The sequence below is a fragment of the Apteryx rowi genome, unplaced genomic scaffold, assembly GCF_003343035.1.
Source record: "Apteryx rowi isolate R43461 unplaced genomic scaffold, aptRow1 scaffold_3, whole genome shotgun sequence".
NCBI classification, from domain to species: Eukaryota; Metazoa; Chordata; class Aves; order Apterygiformes; family Apterygidae; genus Apteryx; species Apteryx rowi.
The window spans coordinates 10,377,064-10,392,228 of record NW_020449418.1 but is presented as its reverse complement, the minus strand read 5'-3'; the positions used below and the strand labels follow the sequence as shown (position 1 = coordinate 10,392,228).

Genomic DNA, 15,165 nt, shown 5'->3' with positions numbered 1-15,165 from the left:
CTTCAGCGTTTTGCGTATCGCCCTCCCAAGACTGACTTCAAAAAGTTCTACTTTCGCTTTCCCTGCAGGAAACTTCAGTCCCAGGCACTTTACCCTGGGGCAGACAACCCCTTTTAACCCTTTTACCCCCACTCCTCCCCGGGGATGGCCCGCAGGGGAAGGCGAGCGTCCCTGCGCGGCGCCGCCGCGGGCTGCCCCGCCCCCCCCCCCGCCCGTTGGCCTTCCCGCGCCGCGCGCCAACGGCCGTCAACGGCTCCGCGCGCCCGTCGCAAGCCCCACGCCGAGAGGCCCCGTGGGACGGCCCAGGGTGCAGGTATTTTTTTTTTTTTTTAATAAAGGCCAATAGCTCAAGCTATATTCCAAAGGCAGCGCTGGCAGCGGAGGGCAAGGTCTCCCCGTCGGGGACGGCGCGGAGCTACCCGTTTGACCGACAGCCGTGCCGGCGAGCCGCTCCGAGCGGGGCAGGTGTTTGCCTCCGGGGTGCCAGGGGGCTGCGGGCCGCCTCCTCCGGCCCGGCGTGCTGCACGACGCGGGGCGAGCAGCCCTCCGGCCGGGCAGGCCTCCCGTGCCTGCGCCCAGGCTTGCTGCTGGGCTGTGCAGACCGCGGGGGCGGCAACTGCCCGCTCCCCGGGCAGGTCAGCCGTCGAGGCGGGGTATTGCTGGCTAATCACGGCTCCTTCCCCTGGCTGGTCTCAATGGAGGGGAGCGGTGGCCGTCCCCGGGCCGCCGTATGTGCCGGGCGGTGCAGGGCATCCCCCGGCGGAGCTGCAGCACCGCAGCGTGTAGTTGCGGCCCCCGTTGTTGTCCCAGTACTCGCCCTCCTGGCTGCGGTARCAAATGGCGAAGTGCAGCGCCGAGCCCTCCTGCAGGCTCGGCGGGACGCTCAAGGAGAAGCTGTAGCGCTCGGCCAGCGGGTCGGTACCCGCCGGGGAAGGGTGCAGGGGCACGGCCGGGGCGTCCATGAAGGAGAGCCACTCGTTGAAAGTGTAGCGCACCGTCACCTCCTTGGGGCCGGGGCAGGGAAGCACCTGCACCGTGCCCCGCACGTCGGTGGGCGCCGCGGGCTGGCGCAGCTGCTCCAGGCAGACGCGCTGCCGCCGCAGCCRCTCGGCGCTCAGCGCCTCGCCGGCGGGGAAGTCGGGCACCAGCCGCAGGGCGGGCGGCTGGCAGGCCCCGCACGGCAGCCCCAGGGCGGCGCTGAGCTCCCGCAAGTCCCGCTCCTCCAAGGGCAGGCTCTGCAAGCGGGACAGCACGGCGGGCGGCACTTGCGGCTCCTCGGCGGTGCTGAAGTGCTTCACGCTGGCAAGGTTCAGCCCCAGCGAGTCCGCGAACTGCACGCGCTTCTTGCACTTGGTGCAACAGTCCTCGTCCGCCGCCGCCGCCTCCTCCTCCTCCTCCTGTTGCAGCCTGGGGCCGGAAGACAGCGACCGTCCGCAGCGGCTGAGCTCCAGCAGCAGCAGCCCCTCCGCCCGCGGGGGGGAGGTGCCACGCCGCTCCTCCGCCGGATCCCGCTTTGCCGCCGCCGCGCCGCTCCCCCAGGTGTCGCGGGGCAGCGACGGCGCCGCGCCTCGGGGCCGCCGCTCGTCCGAAGGGGCCGCCAAGTCCTGCTTCAGGCGTGCGGGGCTCGCCATGGCGGCCCGCCGCCGAGGCGGGCTGCCGACGCCCCTCGCCCCTGCCGGGCCCGTCCTGGCCCGGCGCGGCCCGTCCAGTCCCGCCGGGGGCTGGCCGCGCCTGTGGCGGCGGGCGGGCGGGCGGCCCCCGCTTTATCCGGCCCCCGCGGCAGGCCCCGGGCGAGGGGCGCGTCCCTGCGCCCCCGCCAGGCCCGGAGCCACCCGCGAGGGCTGCGGGCCGCGCCGACGATCCGGGGAGGGGCGGGCCCTCCCTGGAAACGAACAATAAGGAAATACAGGGCATTTGCGACGGGCTGCCGGGCACGTCGTCTCCCGCCGACTCGCACCGCCAGATCCCGCTGGGGGCCGGGGTTACCACAGCAAGGAGCAGAGCGCCTCTAGCAACGTTTCTAGGCATTTTATGGTTTGGGGGAGAGAGGCCACAAAACAGACACACACACCCACACACAAACAGCTGTTTCTACAAGTGTTGTGCAGGGGGCTCTCTGCTCCCAGCGGCTGCTACCGCAGCGGCTTCCCCCCCGCCCCACGCACACAAATTAAGGCAAAGCGACAACACGGGGTCAAGGGCTGAGGAACAGATTTTAATTTTTTTAATTTTCATTATTATTTAGGCTTCTATCCATCGCATAGCATCGGAGATCCCACGAACAAAAAAGAACAGAGCGTCAGGATTAAGCAGGATGTCCGCTCTGCACCGCGCCGGCATCAGTCTAAATGACAGCAGTGCTCGTGGAGCAAAGCCGCGGAGGTGGGAGCCGGCGGGGCGCTGCGTCGCCCCTGGGGGAGCGGGCTGAGCTGTCTGCCCTTCCTGCCTGCCGGAGCGTAAGTGTCCCCCACAGTCCTGCCGCTATTTCCTGTTCTTTTTTCATGAAATGTCCATCTCTGGGAGCTGCGAGATGATGAGACTCCCAGCTTTTATGTTTAAATTGCTACCCACCCTTCCTAATTGCAGAGAAAAGCTCCGAGACATGAACTGTAGGACAAAAACCTAAAGGCAAGTAAAAAAGAATATCAAATGCGTTGTCTTTTTAAAGGGCGATTTCTTTTAAGCAAATCTCTTTTTCTGTTTGGGTTTTTTTCTCCCCCACATTTGGTATTAGCAATACTCTGCTTGTAGAAAATAAAGTCCAGAGGCTCAGGAGGGACACACACCCTTTTTAGAAGGTCAGAATATCTTCAAAGTTTCTAGTTAACAACAATTAATAATCACAGAGGAAAAACAAAATACAGACTTTACCTTTTAAATAAAGAAAGAGAAGTAGAAGGTCCTTTTTCTGTCCAGTTTTTTTTCTGAGCATGATGTATAGTAGATGACATCCTCATAACAAGATTTATTTATCAGTTTGGGGACACCCATATCTGAGAGTTTTTGCAAATTTAATTCTATACTTTGTGCATGCCAGTGCTGTGGTTTATGGACGATTTGCCTGGCAAAAATATTGCATTATTACACTTCCTTTCCCTCCATTGTTTTTCTCAGGGAAGAGGAACTAGAAAGCACATGGAAATAGCACTGTTTTTTTCTGAGGCAATACATTCCCAATATGGATTTCTTTTATCAGTTTGATTTTTTTTGCATAATTTATTTTTAGTATCAGTCTTTGCAAAAAAATAGCCTTCCCAATGTGAGTGAATACAGTACAGTTGAACTGAATGCGCAGTCTGGATTTCACAGGGGGATGAATGTCAAAGTAGTAGAAACATTACAGAATAGTTGTCTTAGCAGACACTGCTGTTGCGATATTCTTGTTGCTCCTTGACTGAAGATTTGAACAACTAACAGTTATTTAGAAGTGTCAAATAATCTGACTCCGTCTCTAACTTCTGGCATTGCACTGGATGTTAGTGGTTTTAGAGCACTGTAAGAATAGCAATGAAGGGCAGACATTCTTTTTGGCACCAGTAGTGCTAATGGAAAACATTACTAATACCAGCTTGCCTTCAACTATTTGTCACCACCACTCTGCTTGAAGCTGATGTGTCCGCCACGCTGTCAGCTGAACTATTCGTAGGAGTACTCCCTTACCTATTTCAGTTCAAGTGAGCTGGGGTACCACCATTTCAACTCTTCAAATGAACCAGACTAATTTTAATGGAAGCAAACTACAGAGCATTTTCCTGAGTTATTCAGCTGAGGTCTGCGGTGCATCCCAAGAAGGAGGGGGATGACAGTCTTCTGATACGCAACTGTTTGCAGAGAATTCATCTGTTTCACCATCACTCCCAACCTTCCAGTGGCTGTAACAGTCAGGAGACGAGACCGTCGCACTGGGCCACTGTCCTACTAAGATTCACTGTGAACAGGCTATAACACCCTTTCTTAGCTGTGCCTGGAAATGAGACCTTATGTTATGAACTATTCCAGGCTTGTGGGACCTAGAATTACCAAGTTCAAATGAAAAAAATGAAGCAGTATAGGTAATAGTGCTTAGTACTTATAATATCTACAAGATTATTTAGAAAAAATACAATACTACTACTTTACGTTCTCAAAGTAGTATTTATTCTATAGTGAGGAAAACAGAGAAATTAAGAAACCAGCACTTACTTCCTCATGTGTTTATTCCACTAAAGCATGCTGTCTCAGCTTGCCAAATCATTAACAAATGTTTTAAGCAGCAAAGGAAGAAATATGCCATTTGCTGATAATGCAAAACCATTTGGACTGATAGAAATTCAAGAGGCATGTGAAAGGTTCAAGCAAAATAAGGGAGAGAAACTTAATGTAAATATTGATAAAAGTTAAGTAACATTGTAGCAATTAATATATATGTCTTATATATTCCATATCTCTGGGAAACAGGCCTGCAAAAAGGACTGCTATTCACAAAAATTAAGGAAAAGCAGTTAAGGCAACAGGAATCCACACTGTATGAAAAGAATTAAAATCAGGCAATTAAGGGCATATAAAGGAAGGTTCAGGATTTTTAGTGCTGTTTGTTAGTATTCTGAAAGCAAGTGTAATTTGAAGTGAGATAAATCTTTACAGATTGAGACAGACGCCCAACTGGTGTGAATTATCGTAATCCCTGAAAGGCAAACTGTGACAATGATCATTAGTTAAGGAGGCATTTAGTGTTGTTTCACTTTGGAATTTTTCAGAATGGATTCTCTTAAAAGAGTGGGGGAACCCCATTCTCAGCCTGCTAAGTACTATTCACATTTATTATTAAAGAAAATGTTGAGGTAAAAGGCGAGAGATTTCCTAATAAAGGACAGACAGCAGATTCACAGTTAGAAGGCTTTCTGCATTCCCTGAGGTATGACTAGTGGTTTTTAAAGTTATAAAATACATACAGGATCAACATGGCACCTTCTTCTTTCTTCCCCCCACTTCAGGCTTCCCAGCTCCCTACCCTATCGCTCTATGCCCCCGTCCTGCGATCAACACACACATCTTGCAGGACCATTTGCATCCTAAGATGGCTACTGAATGACATGAAAAAATATATATAAATACACAAATCAGTGGTAAGCAATTCATGATATTGCTTTCTCAATTGTAACTGTGAGTACATGGTTATGTATTTCTCAGGATTTGTTAGATCAAAGATTTCTGTTCACTGCTTTAAGATACAGCTATCCTGCTATTTGATGTGCAGTTTAACAAATTGGTCAAGCTGCTTGGATCAATAATTATCATTTGAACACAAAACTGTTTGCAGACATCCAGAGTCAAGTAACTGGAGGGTTCTGTTGATTCAACTCAAGTGCCCAGTTTAATCCAGAAGTCCATTTAAAACACTGTTCATAATTTCTTTATGTGCACTTTCAATATTAGTTTCAAGCTCCAAATCCAAAAGTAGCAGATTTTCCTATTAATCTACGAGGAAGGTATTCTGCTTATGAAAGTAGCTAATTCAAATATGCCAARTCTCTTCAATTCCCCACTCAAGTCTTATCTAAGAAAATCTCCTGTGACAATAGCTCCTCAGAAAGCATTAATGAATAATAACTACAATGCAATGTTAAACAATATACAAAATAATATGCAGGGATTATCACTGTTCATACACAAAATTGGTAATAAAACCTTTTCTCAAATTCTAGCAGCATTAGTTCTGAACTAACTTATTACTTCACTTTGAAAATCATGTAATTCTTCGTCTCAATTTTAATAGGCATAGGCATGTTGCTCCTACAAAAACGGCAGGGGGGATACTAATACTTTCCTCAATTATTAAAAAAAAAAAAGAGAGAGAATGTCCCCTATCCTGTGGGAAATACTATTTTCTCTGTATTTTAGATAAGAATACCAGATTTCAGTTTACCAGTTTGTGAGGATGGTCAAACAAGGAAAGACTCGGGGGCTATGCTGTCTGACTAGAAATTACTCAAAAGTTAGTTTATTAGATCTAATTTTCTTCTCTGTGCAGGAAAACCAAGCAGCTGTACGCCAAAAAGGCACAGATTAGATTTGTTCTAGAAGAAGTATTGAAATTGAAACAAATATTTGGCAGTGATTATTTTAGTTTCCAAATCTGAAATCCAAAGATTTAAACCTAATTTCTGAAGGATACTCAGCAGACAGAATCCTTCAGAAGTTTGAGTCTTTTCAGAGAATCTCTTTTAGAGATGTCTGTCCTGTATTTTGTCCTGTCTCTTAACATACTTGTATTTGACATTCTTTATGGGAAGTAGAGATTACTTTAAATACATGAAAATCTGGTTTTCCTCAGTTACAGCATTGGCTGTATTTCCTATAATGATGTGGAATATCCTTTTTAGTTATTAATCATGAGTATTTGGCAATAAGGCAAGATCCCTTCATTTGGGTAAAATGCTAATTATCTGAAGTTGGAGTTATGTGACTGATACATAGTAATGATACAAAAGGATTCTTGATTTATTTGATTTTTTTTGTTTTGCAGAAGTAGTATGGAAAAGATTTCAAGTGCTTTATCAAACACTCAGTTCAGACTGGAGTTTAAACAAACTGTGATAAAACCATTTTGTACAAAAAAAGTTCCATTCACTAAGATTTCAGAAGTGTTGCTCGTTATTGTGGCTCTTAGAGGTATAAAGTTCTGGTTTCATATTTATGATTTAGAACACTAAACTAAACTTTTCATATTCATGTGGTACACTGAAAACCTTACTTAAGTTACGCTTGTAGACTTCCAATCAGTAAATAACGCTATGACCCAAAAAAAACCCCTAATGTACAAGCTCTCTAGTAGAGTTATTGTTGCATTTCAGCAGTTTTACCCAAGTATACAGTGTTTGAAAGGCAAAGTTCAGATTATCAGTGAGAAAAATGGTTTCGGCTTCCAAATTGTATTTACAGTATAGGAGTTGAAGGGTTTTGTTTTGTGTGTTTTTGTTTGTTTTAATGCAGATGACCAACAGAAATTTGCAGAACCACATGTCTTTCAAAGGCTTCTGAATACTAGGATCCAGGCTCTTACATAGTGTATAGAACCTCTATGTAGATTTTTTACTTAGCAATCTAGGAAAAATATAATTTGGATCAAATTCTGCCTTACATTATGCCATTGTGTTGCTTTGGACTTCAGTGAGAATGGAGTTCCATCTTATTCATATTAGTCTGTTATAAAGCACATTCTAGCCCCAAAACTGTATCTAGTTAAAATAATTGATCTTTTTGTTGATGTCTGTCTTAAATTGCTGGATTTTGCTTCAGGCCTGACACCTAGCAGAGTCCCTCTGGGAAACAAAAAACAGTATCTCCTTAAAACTTTGTAAGGAAACTTACTCAGACAGAAGATGTGTTTATCTCTTAACTAAGTACCCTCCAAACTATTCCAAATATACAAAATACACTTAAAATGAATTTCTAGAAATTATATAAAACACACATAACAAAACAATACCTCTCTAAACAAGCTTTTTGAGTTGTTAGCACATGTACRTTAACTGTCCAAGGCATTTGATTTTTTCCCCTAATAGCCCATTGGAAATGGTTACTCTGTGACATGAACTTGCACCCACATGATTTCTATTTTGTATTCTTTTGTTTGTCTTTGTCACAAGCAACCAGGCATGTAGCTCTCTCGAAATCAATAAAGGCATGAACTCATTTGGACTCTTTTAGGACAATAGAATCAGCCAGCTGGCCAGAAGGGCCCTGATGATGTCAGCTGGCAAAGCCACTGCCAGTCTTTACAGTTGTGTTTGACGTGGCTTTTTAAAAGCTGAACGTTAACTTGACCTCATCAGCTCAGATACCTCTCTATCTTTTGGGAAAACAGCATTGTGCAATAGCTCATGTTCTAATAACTCCTAGCAAATGCAGGGCAACCTTTTTAGTCCAGCAGTCACAACTGAGTGAGTTGTATGTCAATCGTTTCTTTTATTTGGGTTAAAACACGTAAATAGGCTGTTCCAAGTAATCTTGCTATATAAACCCTGTGTTAAAAAATGTTTGCTTGAATGTGTAGTTTTCCAAACTGCGGAAACAGGAGTAAATTCAACTCTCAGAACTGTCTCAGTTAACTTTGCTCTCAATTGCTTTTGGACTACAGCTAAGCTATGACAACAAACAGCAAAACAGGTACCTACAGAACATCCTGTAAAAGAGAAAATGTTTGTTGCAATCATTTATATTGATTCTCATGACTTATGAAAGGATTGTTTCAGTTCACGTACATACATACCAACAACTAGCTATCTATAGCACAATGCAATACTGCTTAAAGACAGCAAAAGAAAAATAAGACTGAAGAGTAGAATTTCAGTGAATGAAACAGTTCATGTAGTGGTCTGAACAAAAACAGGCTTGAATTTTTAAAGAATATTAAGAGTTTCTACAGTAGAAAAAAAAAGCAGCAGAAACAAGTACAGCTTTATTACTGCTATAGCATTCTAACAAGTAATCCTATACCCTAAAACTCTGAAGAGCATGAACAAGCAACACAGCACTGCATGATACAGCCTAACCCTGGAAAAGCAAAGAATGGGCATAATAGCTACCATTAACAGTTACAAATAAAAATCGCTGAAATAGCCATATATTAATGCAGGCATGTTCAATCCAGCATCTTCTGGAGTAAAGAAAGAGCTTTATATTTCATTTGTTAATGCGGTTAGTCATACATACTTCCATTTCAGCACCTTCAGTAATAAAACCAGTTAGAAAAGAAGCTTTATCTGGTGGTGTGGTTGATTGTAGTTGCTTTTTATATTCATTTAATTGCAAATACATTTTTCTTCAGCAACAAAATGACCAGTAATTGAAGTAAGATGTAAAGGATCACCTGTCCTGAAAGCTGGACCAGCATTGTCAAACACTTTAAAATCAGAACCTTCTTCTGTTTAAAGCAAAACGATAAAGTTTTTCAATACCAGGCACACATGAGCCTGTCAGGGGACTAATCTAGGATAGAAGCAGATCATCAAACAAAAATAAAAGAGTAAGTTAGCACACTTCAGGAGGTAACCTGCAGCAGCCCAGAGCTGGGGTGGGGGGAGAGGAAGGCAGGAATGATTGGCCACAGGATGAAGGAGGGGAGAGTATGAATACAAAGTCAGGATTGCAGCTGAACCCATCATAGAAAAGTTTCTGGAAAGTTAACATACTAATTTAAAAAATTGTTGTAGAATCTCATCATAAGGAAACCGGCCTTTTTTCAGGTTAATTGTTTTTATAAGAAATTAACTTTATTAAATGAAGAAATGGCAATTTGGTTGCAAAAGCCTGTATTTCCTGTTTCCAAAAAAATCATGAACTCACTTAATGTTCTAGCTATACTAGATTTGCAGTATCGTATCTTGAAACTCAAAGCAGATATTTTAATCACTTTTTTATGCAATAAAATGACTACATTTCTAGAAGGTTGCTTTCTTCCTATCTCCAGTGTGCTTTATTGACGTAAGCTGTAAAAATGGTAGACTTCTTGAATATATTGATAAATGCAGTAGAAGAACCTGAATGCACAGAACAGTTTAGAAAAAAGAAAGATCAGGCTGACCTGTATCTGCACTGGACATTTTCAAAGAATGTCTGAACAAACTACAGTGATGCTGATGGTCAGGTAAAATAGTTTGACCTAAGTCTGCAAATCATTTATGTAAATACTTAATTGCAAATGTATGAGTAGGTGCAACACATGAGTAATTTCAATGAAGTCACTGCTTTGCCCAACTGGGAGATAAGTTCCAGCAAGCTGATGCTATGGAATGTCATAAGCATTATAAAATATGAAACTAGTTAGCTAAATGATATTAGACTTAACTACTGTTTGCCTAGTTTCATGTCCAAACTCATGTCCACTAATGCTCATTGAAGAATTCATGGCAATTTTCTCTCAAGACCAGTTCTACTGGCCAAAAGTTTCTGATAAACAACAACAGTCTTAAACACAGATATACCTAAACCTCTTCCTGCAAACTCAGCTGAATAAAGCATGCTTAGTTTACTCTTTTGCAGTGCCAGCATTTCAGTTATTATATATGCTGTATTTCCCTAAATCAGTGCATTGTTGTTGCTTTCTAAAGAGTACAGCAGAACTTACTATTAATTACCCACAGAAATCTATGTTAAGACTGTTAAGTATACAGATTTGGGCACCCACCTGCTAGAAACTGCCAGAAGTAATATTGCCTGTGTAACCGTAATGCAGCCTTTTTGAGTCTATTGTTTAGGTTGCAGCCTTTAATTATATACTTATGCTATTTTTCCCACAGGACTGTCTCATTAAGCCCACAGAATGGACAGCTGCTCAATGTTGTTGCCATTGTTTTTCTCTACATTGTTCAATGCATAGCTGTAGGCCTTATTTATTGAACAATATTTCAGTCCTGTTCTGGAGATGCAGTCAGATTTCCTCATTATATCCTCTGTAGTGCTCAGAACTATAACATCTTCAGAGTCCGTCAGAAATAGTAGACTAATATGAGATGAAGAAGTACTCCTGATTTTATTGCTGGAGAACTAAGCTGTGGAGAGGTAAAGGTAAAAAGTATCCACTTATTCTATGTGCTCATTTTGGGTGTGCGTAACTTGACTTTTGAGTTTGCTTATCAATATATAATATTTTACATATGTTCAGAGCATAGTTCCTTTTGATTCAGCTACAGCTGTAAGTGCTCAGCACCCCAGAAATCTGACTGCTTGGCTTCTCAGGGCAGAAAGTTAGCAATATGCAATAGGTAACCAAGTAAGTTTAAGCAATTTAGAAAGCATTGCAAGGTGCCTAATGTCAGGAGCAATAATAGAATCCAGTCCCTTATATTATAGTAGTGTTCACTTGCCGGAACAAGAAGACCATTCCTTCTATTCCAGCAATCTTTGCAATTTGAAGCAAATAAAGTCTAAGTCATCCAGCCAACACCATCTTGATTCATCTTCAGATCAGGTCTGTTATGTACATGGAATGGTAAAAGGAAAAAACATAAAAATAGCATGTGATTGTGGCATTAAAGCCATATCAAAAAAATATTACCATGATTTATACCTACATGAATTGAGATTGCAACCTTAATAAAATTCTTTTAGCCTTCTTGTTCTTAGTAATGGCTTGGCACAATTCAGGGCAATTCCCTTTATGAGCCATCTGTAGATAACACATAGTTCACAATATCATACAGTAAATATTTAAGAATAAGTTTAGCAAAATATGTTTCCTTTGCTGGTATCTGGACTACTAATCTGCTGTAACGCTGCTTCTGTCTCCATTTTCATATTCAGCTAAAACAAAAAGATGAATCCCACATGCCTCCTATTTCTTTTCCCTCTCAAACTGATGAGACATTTAAAAGGCTGCTACTTTAGTGATTYGGTACATCATTTCTGATGTCTCTATGCGTGTGATAGATTGTAAATGCAACCTAATGGTGCCAAAACTGAGTTGTTTATCTTTTACTTGGTGAAGCAGAAGGACTGAACTCATTTCAGTGCGAAAATATTTCAAGAAGAGGTCTTACTGTAAGGAGTTCAAAAATAATTTAGTTGAAAGGAGGCACTTCTTTTTCAAAACAAAGGTGTTCACGAACAAGAAGTGCTGCCATTCACTCTCTGCTCAGTCTCACATACAAACAATAGAAATGCACAATTAAAGGGAACAGAAAGTGAACAGAGTTTTTCTGTTCTACATTATTCTGTTTGCAACACTAAGAAGTCACTCATTCAACAAGACGCTTTATACCACAAATAATTTAGCTGATGTTAAGAGAGTAATTCCCAGTTCATACTGCTGCAGATGAATGCAGAATATAACTTAGAATCTTTTAAGTAAATCATAAACTGTAGAGTCTCAATTTAATAATTGATTTCTGGTCACTGATGTCTCTCTCCCCCACATACCACCTACTTCTAGACTAAATCTAAAACAAACAGAACTTTCAACAGAGTATTGCCTGTCATAATGCTACTGTTATTTTATTTAAGGGTACAAAGTTGACTGATAACAGTTATGTTTCCAGCTCCCATGACAAAATCCCAGGGTTACAGAGAGTACTGTCTATATCTAGAATAATAAAATAATCTGGGGCTCTGTTCTTTTAGGTTATTCTTACTATTTCCTAATTATATAAGCAGTCCTACCAACATCCTTTCAAACTGATCATCTTACTTGTACACCTAAGGATAGCTCAACAGGACCAAGAGTGGTCAGGTTAATTTTAGGAAACCAAAATTTGGAGGCCTTAGTTAGAGTGATTTAGTAATCAGACTGGAGTCACAGGGAAGAGCAGCCTAACAACCAAAGAGCAATCATGAACTAATGAACTGAGTAAAAGTTTAAGAGCAATGGATTCATCTTAATTCTGAATATTGAATGGATTCAGTGATTAAAATAAATTACATTTCCTCTGGACTTTCTGCCTGTTTCAGGAGTAATTTTCTCTCCTCCCCATTATTACTTTTTTCCCCCATTTTTCCTTTCCTTTTTCCATTGTCCAAATGAAGATTCTACCACATGTATCCCCAAGCAAGGCTATGGGAACCCACTTAACTTTACATACTTTCTATTTATCTCTCTAAGTGAAGAAAAAATGGCATTTCTTACTCCTCCCACAAGAAGGATGCCTCTGTCTCCCAATCCAAGTCCCTTCGTTCTCAGTCCAAGAACAAAAGGTTTACATTGGCCAAAAGCAGAGCATTTTATTTAACCGTAAACCTTGTCTTGCTTTCAGATTTAAAGATTAATGACTCCATATGAAATTCTATGTCTCTTTCCTGCCATATGTTCAGTGGGTGTCTTATCATTATGTTTTACCACCAAATCCATGTAACTCATCATTTATTGATTCATATTACAGAACAGGAAGACCCACAGACTATTGGCACTGAACTGCAACAAGATGCAAGCTTCTTTATTTCTCACATTCAAGTGCAGCGGATAAATGCAGTGAGGTGGTGAGCTTTCTCTTTTCTCCCCAGAGGATTCTAATGAAGCAGCCAATGAAGTCCAAAGGCTTATTCGAGATGCTGTATCTTCATAGTGATCTGATTTTTGCCACTTGCTTGACTGAATGGATAGTGCAATTCATTTCTTGTCTGAATTTTTTATCTAAAACAAAATTCTAGACGTGTACAAAGGCTTGCCTGTTCCCTAAAACTTTTGACCAGAAGCAGTAACAGCAGCTTTGACAAGAAGTTCATCCAAACACAAACTGCTAGCAGGCAGAATGTGAGGACTCAGGCTATAATGCCAAAAATTAGTTTCCCTCCCATCATGGCAATTAGCAACAGGTTTTATCCTATAGCTCAGATTAATATAAGCTGCTGTCAAGCACTGTTAGAAGGTAGAGGCGGAGATAATATTTCTAGCTATATAAATACATTACAGATTTTTACATGAATGTAGCCAGATGCCTGTTCCCTACCTCTCTCTTCCAAGGCTCCATGAAACTCTTTCTTTACACTGGAGCTTCCAGGTAACTGGAGGGAAATGGTTCAAAGCCTATTAATATTACATGCACAATTAACAGGTGTTTATGGCATTCTTTGAACACTGGTGTCAAGAATTTTGCAAAGAATTCACACTCAAAACTTAAAAATTGGGAACTTAAACTTAGAAATCTGAATCCACATTTAAGTCTCAGTGTGAGACTTTTAAAAATGCTTTCTGAATGACATAGGAATACACAGCCTGACTTCAGTGCAGCTTGTGAAAATGCCATGCTTTGACACCTAAATGCCAATATAAGAATAATGCTTTGGCATTACAGGAGTAGTCTATAAAATAGTGCAAGCTCTAAAAATATATCTAAGGTGGAAGGATAAGGATAACCTGCTAACAGAGAATAACATTTTTTAAAGTTTTAAAGTGATCTGAAACCCTAAGTCTCATTTTTAAAAGTGATTTACAGTATGTTAGGCTATTAAACTCCATGTCCATAATTGCAAATATAAAAATATGTGTTTCAGAACAATGCTGTATGTAACCATCCTTAATCCTAATAATGTGAATTAAGTTAAGTAAGAAAAAAAGGTTTCACTCCAGAATAAGAAAGTTGAAACAGGGGCTTATGCACAAAAAATCATTCTTAACTAATTTTTCCAGAACAGCTATTTTAGTACATTTCTAGATTCAAACTTTGAATTTTGCTGAATTTACCTGTGTACAAGCTGGATTGCTCAGGAATGCTAGTGTTCCAGACCTTGAGGAACTGAGTCATGGCAGGGTTTGCAGCTGGCTGAGCAGCCATTTTCATCTCTGTATAGCTTTCCTCCTCTGCTGGCAGCATTTTCAGCATCTCTTTGCTTGAGATAGGCAACAGCATGGCCTTGATGTGGCACTGAAGAAGGATGTTTGAACTGACCATGTGAAAATGTCAGGGCCAAATTTTGCTGCCCATCCTCAGTCAACACACTTATGGACATCCACACAAGTTTGCACAAAAAGTGCAGCATGGACCTATTAGGATTTGGGGATGTAAGAAAAGCAATTTAGTGAGGGAAAATGGCAGGGGTCTTGCAATCAGAGTATTTATTAACAACATGCATCAACATACAAAGGAGTACACAATAATAGGTATAAAAAATATTAATGATTTATTGGTGGGAATGGTGAATCCTCTCCCTTCAAGCAGACTGGAAGCTTGATTTACTGAAACAGGAAGAAGTTACTCTGCTCTGATCTTAATGAAAAAGCACCCCAGTTTAAATACTTTTAAAATTTCAACACAGACTTTCATTTAAAAGGTGCATATAGGAGGAAATGTTTCTCTTTGCTTTGGATTCTGCATTTTCATGAAGGTGCATTAAAAGAACAGTGTGCCCTGCTGGAATTCCAGGATTAGTACTAACATTACTGGAAATACGATGCTCTAAGGATACACCCAAGGCAATGTTTGCAGGGACASGTAGTATCTTTTAACAGATGAATTGATATAAGCGGGAAAATTATGTACCGGTTGAGAACAAAACTGCTCTGAGTTTAATTTGATCATGTTAACTGGTTAGACAACTTGAGGAAAAAAATGGTGCCTGTTATCTGCAGAGCTAGAGGAGGAGGATTTAGCAATGGAAAAGGCAGCAATGTTTCCCTTTCTTGTTATCAGACAAGGAGAGGGACACATTTATTGCCTATTGAGGGTTTAGCTGGATGGAGTCTGTGTGGACACG

The 15,165-nt window shown here is 41.8% G+C and overlaps 1 protein-coding gene and 1 long non-coding RNA gene across 2 annotated transcripts; one reads left to right on the top strand and one right to left on the bottom strand.

Moving 5' to 3' along the window:
• Nucleotides 1-320: 320 nt before the first annotated feature.
• On the bottom strand, nt 321-1,631 carry PPP1R3G (protein phosphatase 1 regulatory subunit 3G). The gene has a single exon (XM_026069703.1). The coding sequence runs from the start codon at nt 1,629-1,631 to the stop codon at nt 693-695; it is 939 nt and encodes a 312-aa protein (XP_025925488.1). The 3' UTR covers nt 321-692.
• Nucleotides 1,632-5,112: 3,481 nt separating this feature from the next.
• LOC112967992 lies at nt 5,113-13,970 on the top strand. Its single transcript, XR_003254181.1, has 3 exons — nt 5,113-9,628; nt 10,281-10,548; nt 12,855-13,970. It is a non-coding gene; the product is annotated as an uncharacterized LOC112967992 (long non-coding RNA).
• Nucleotides 13,971-15,165: the final 1,195 nt, after the last annotated feature.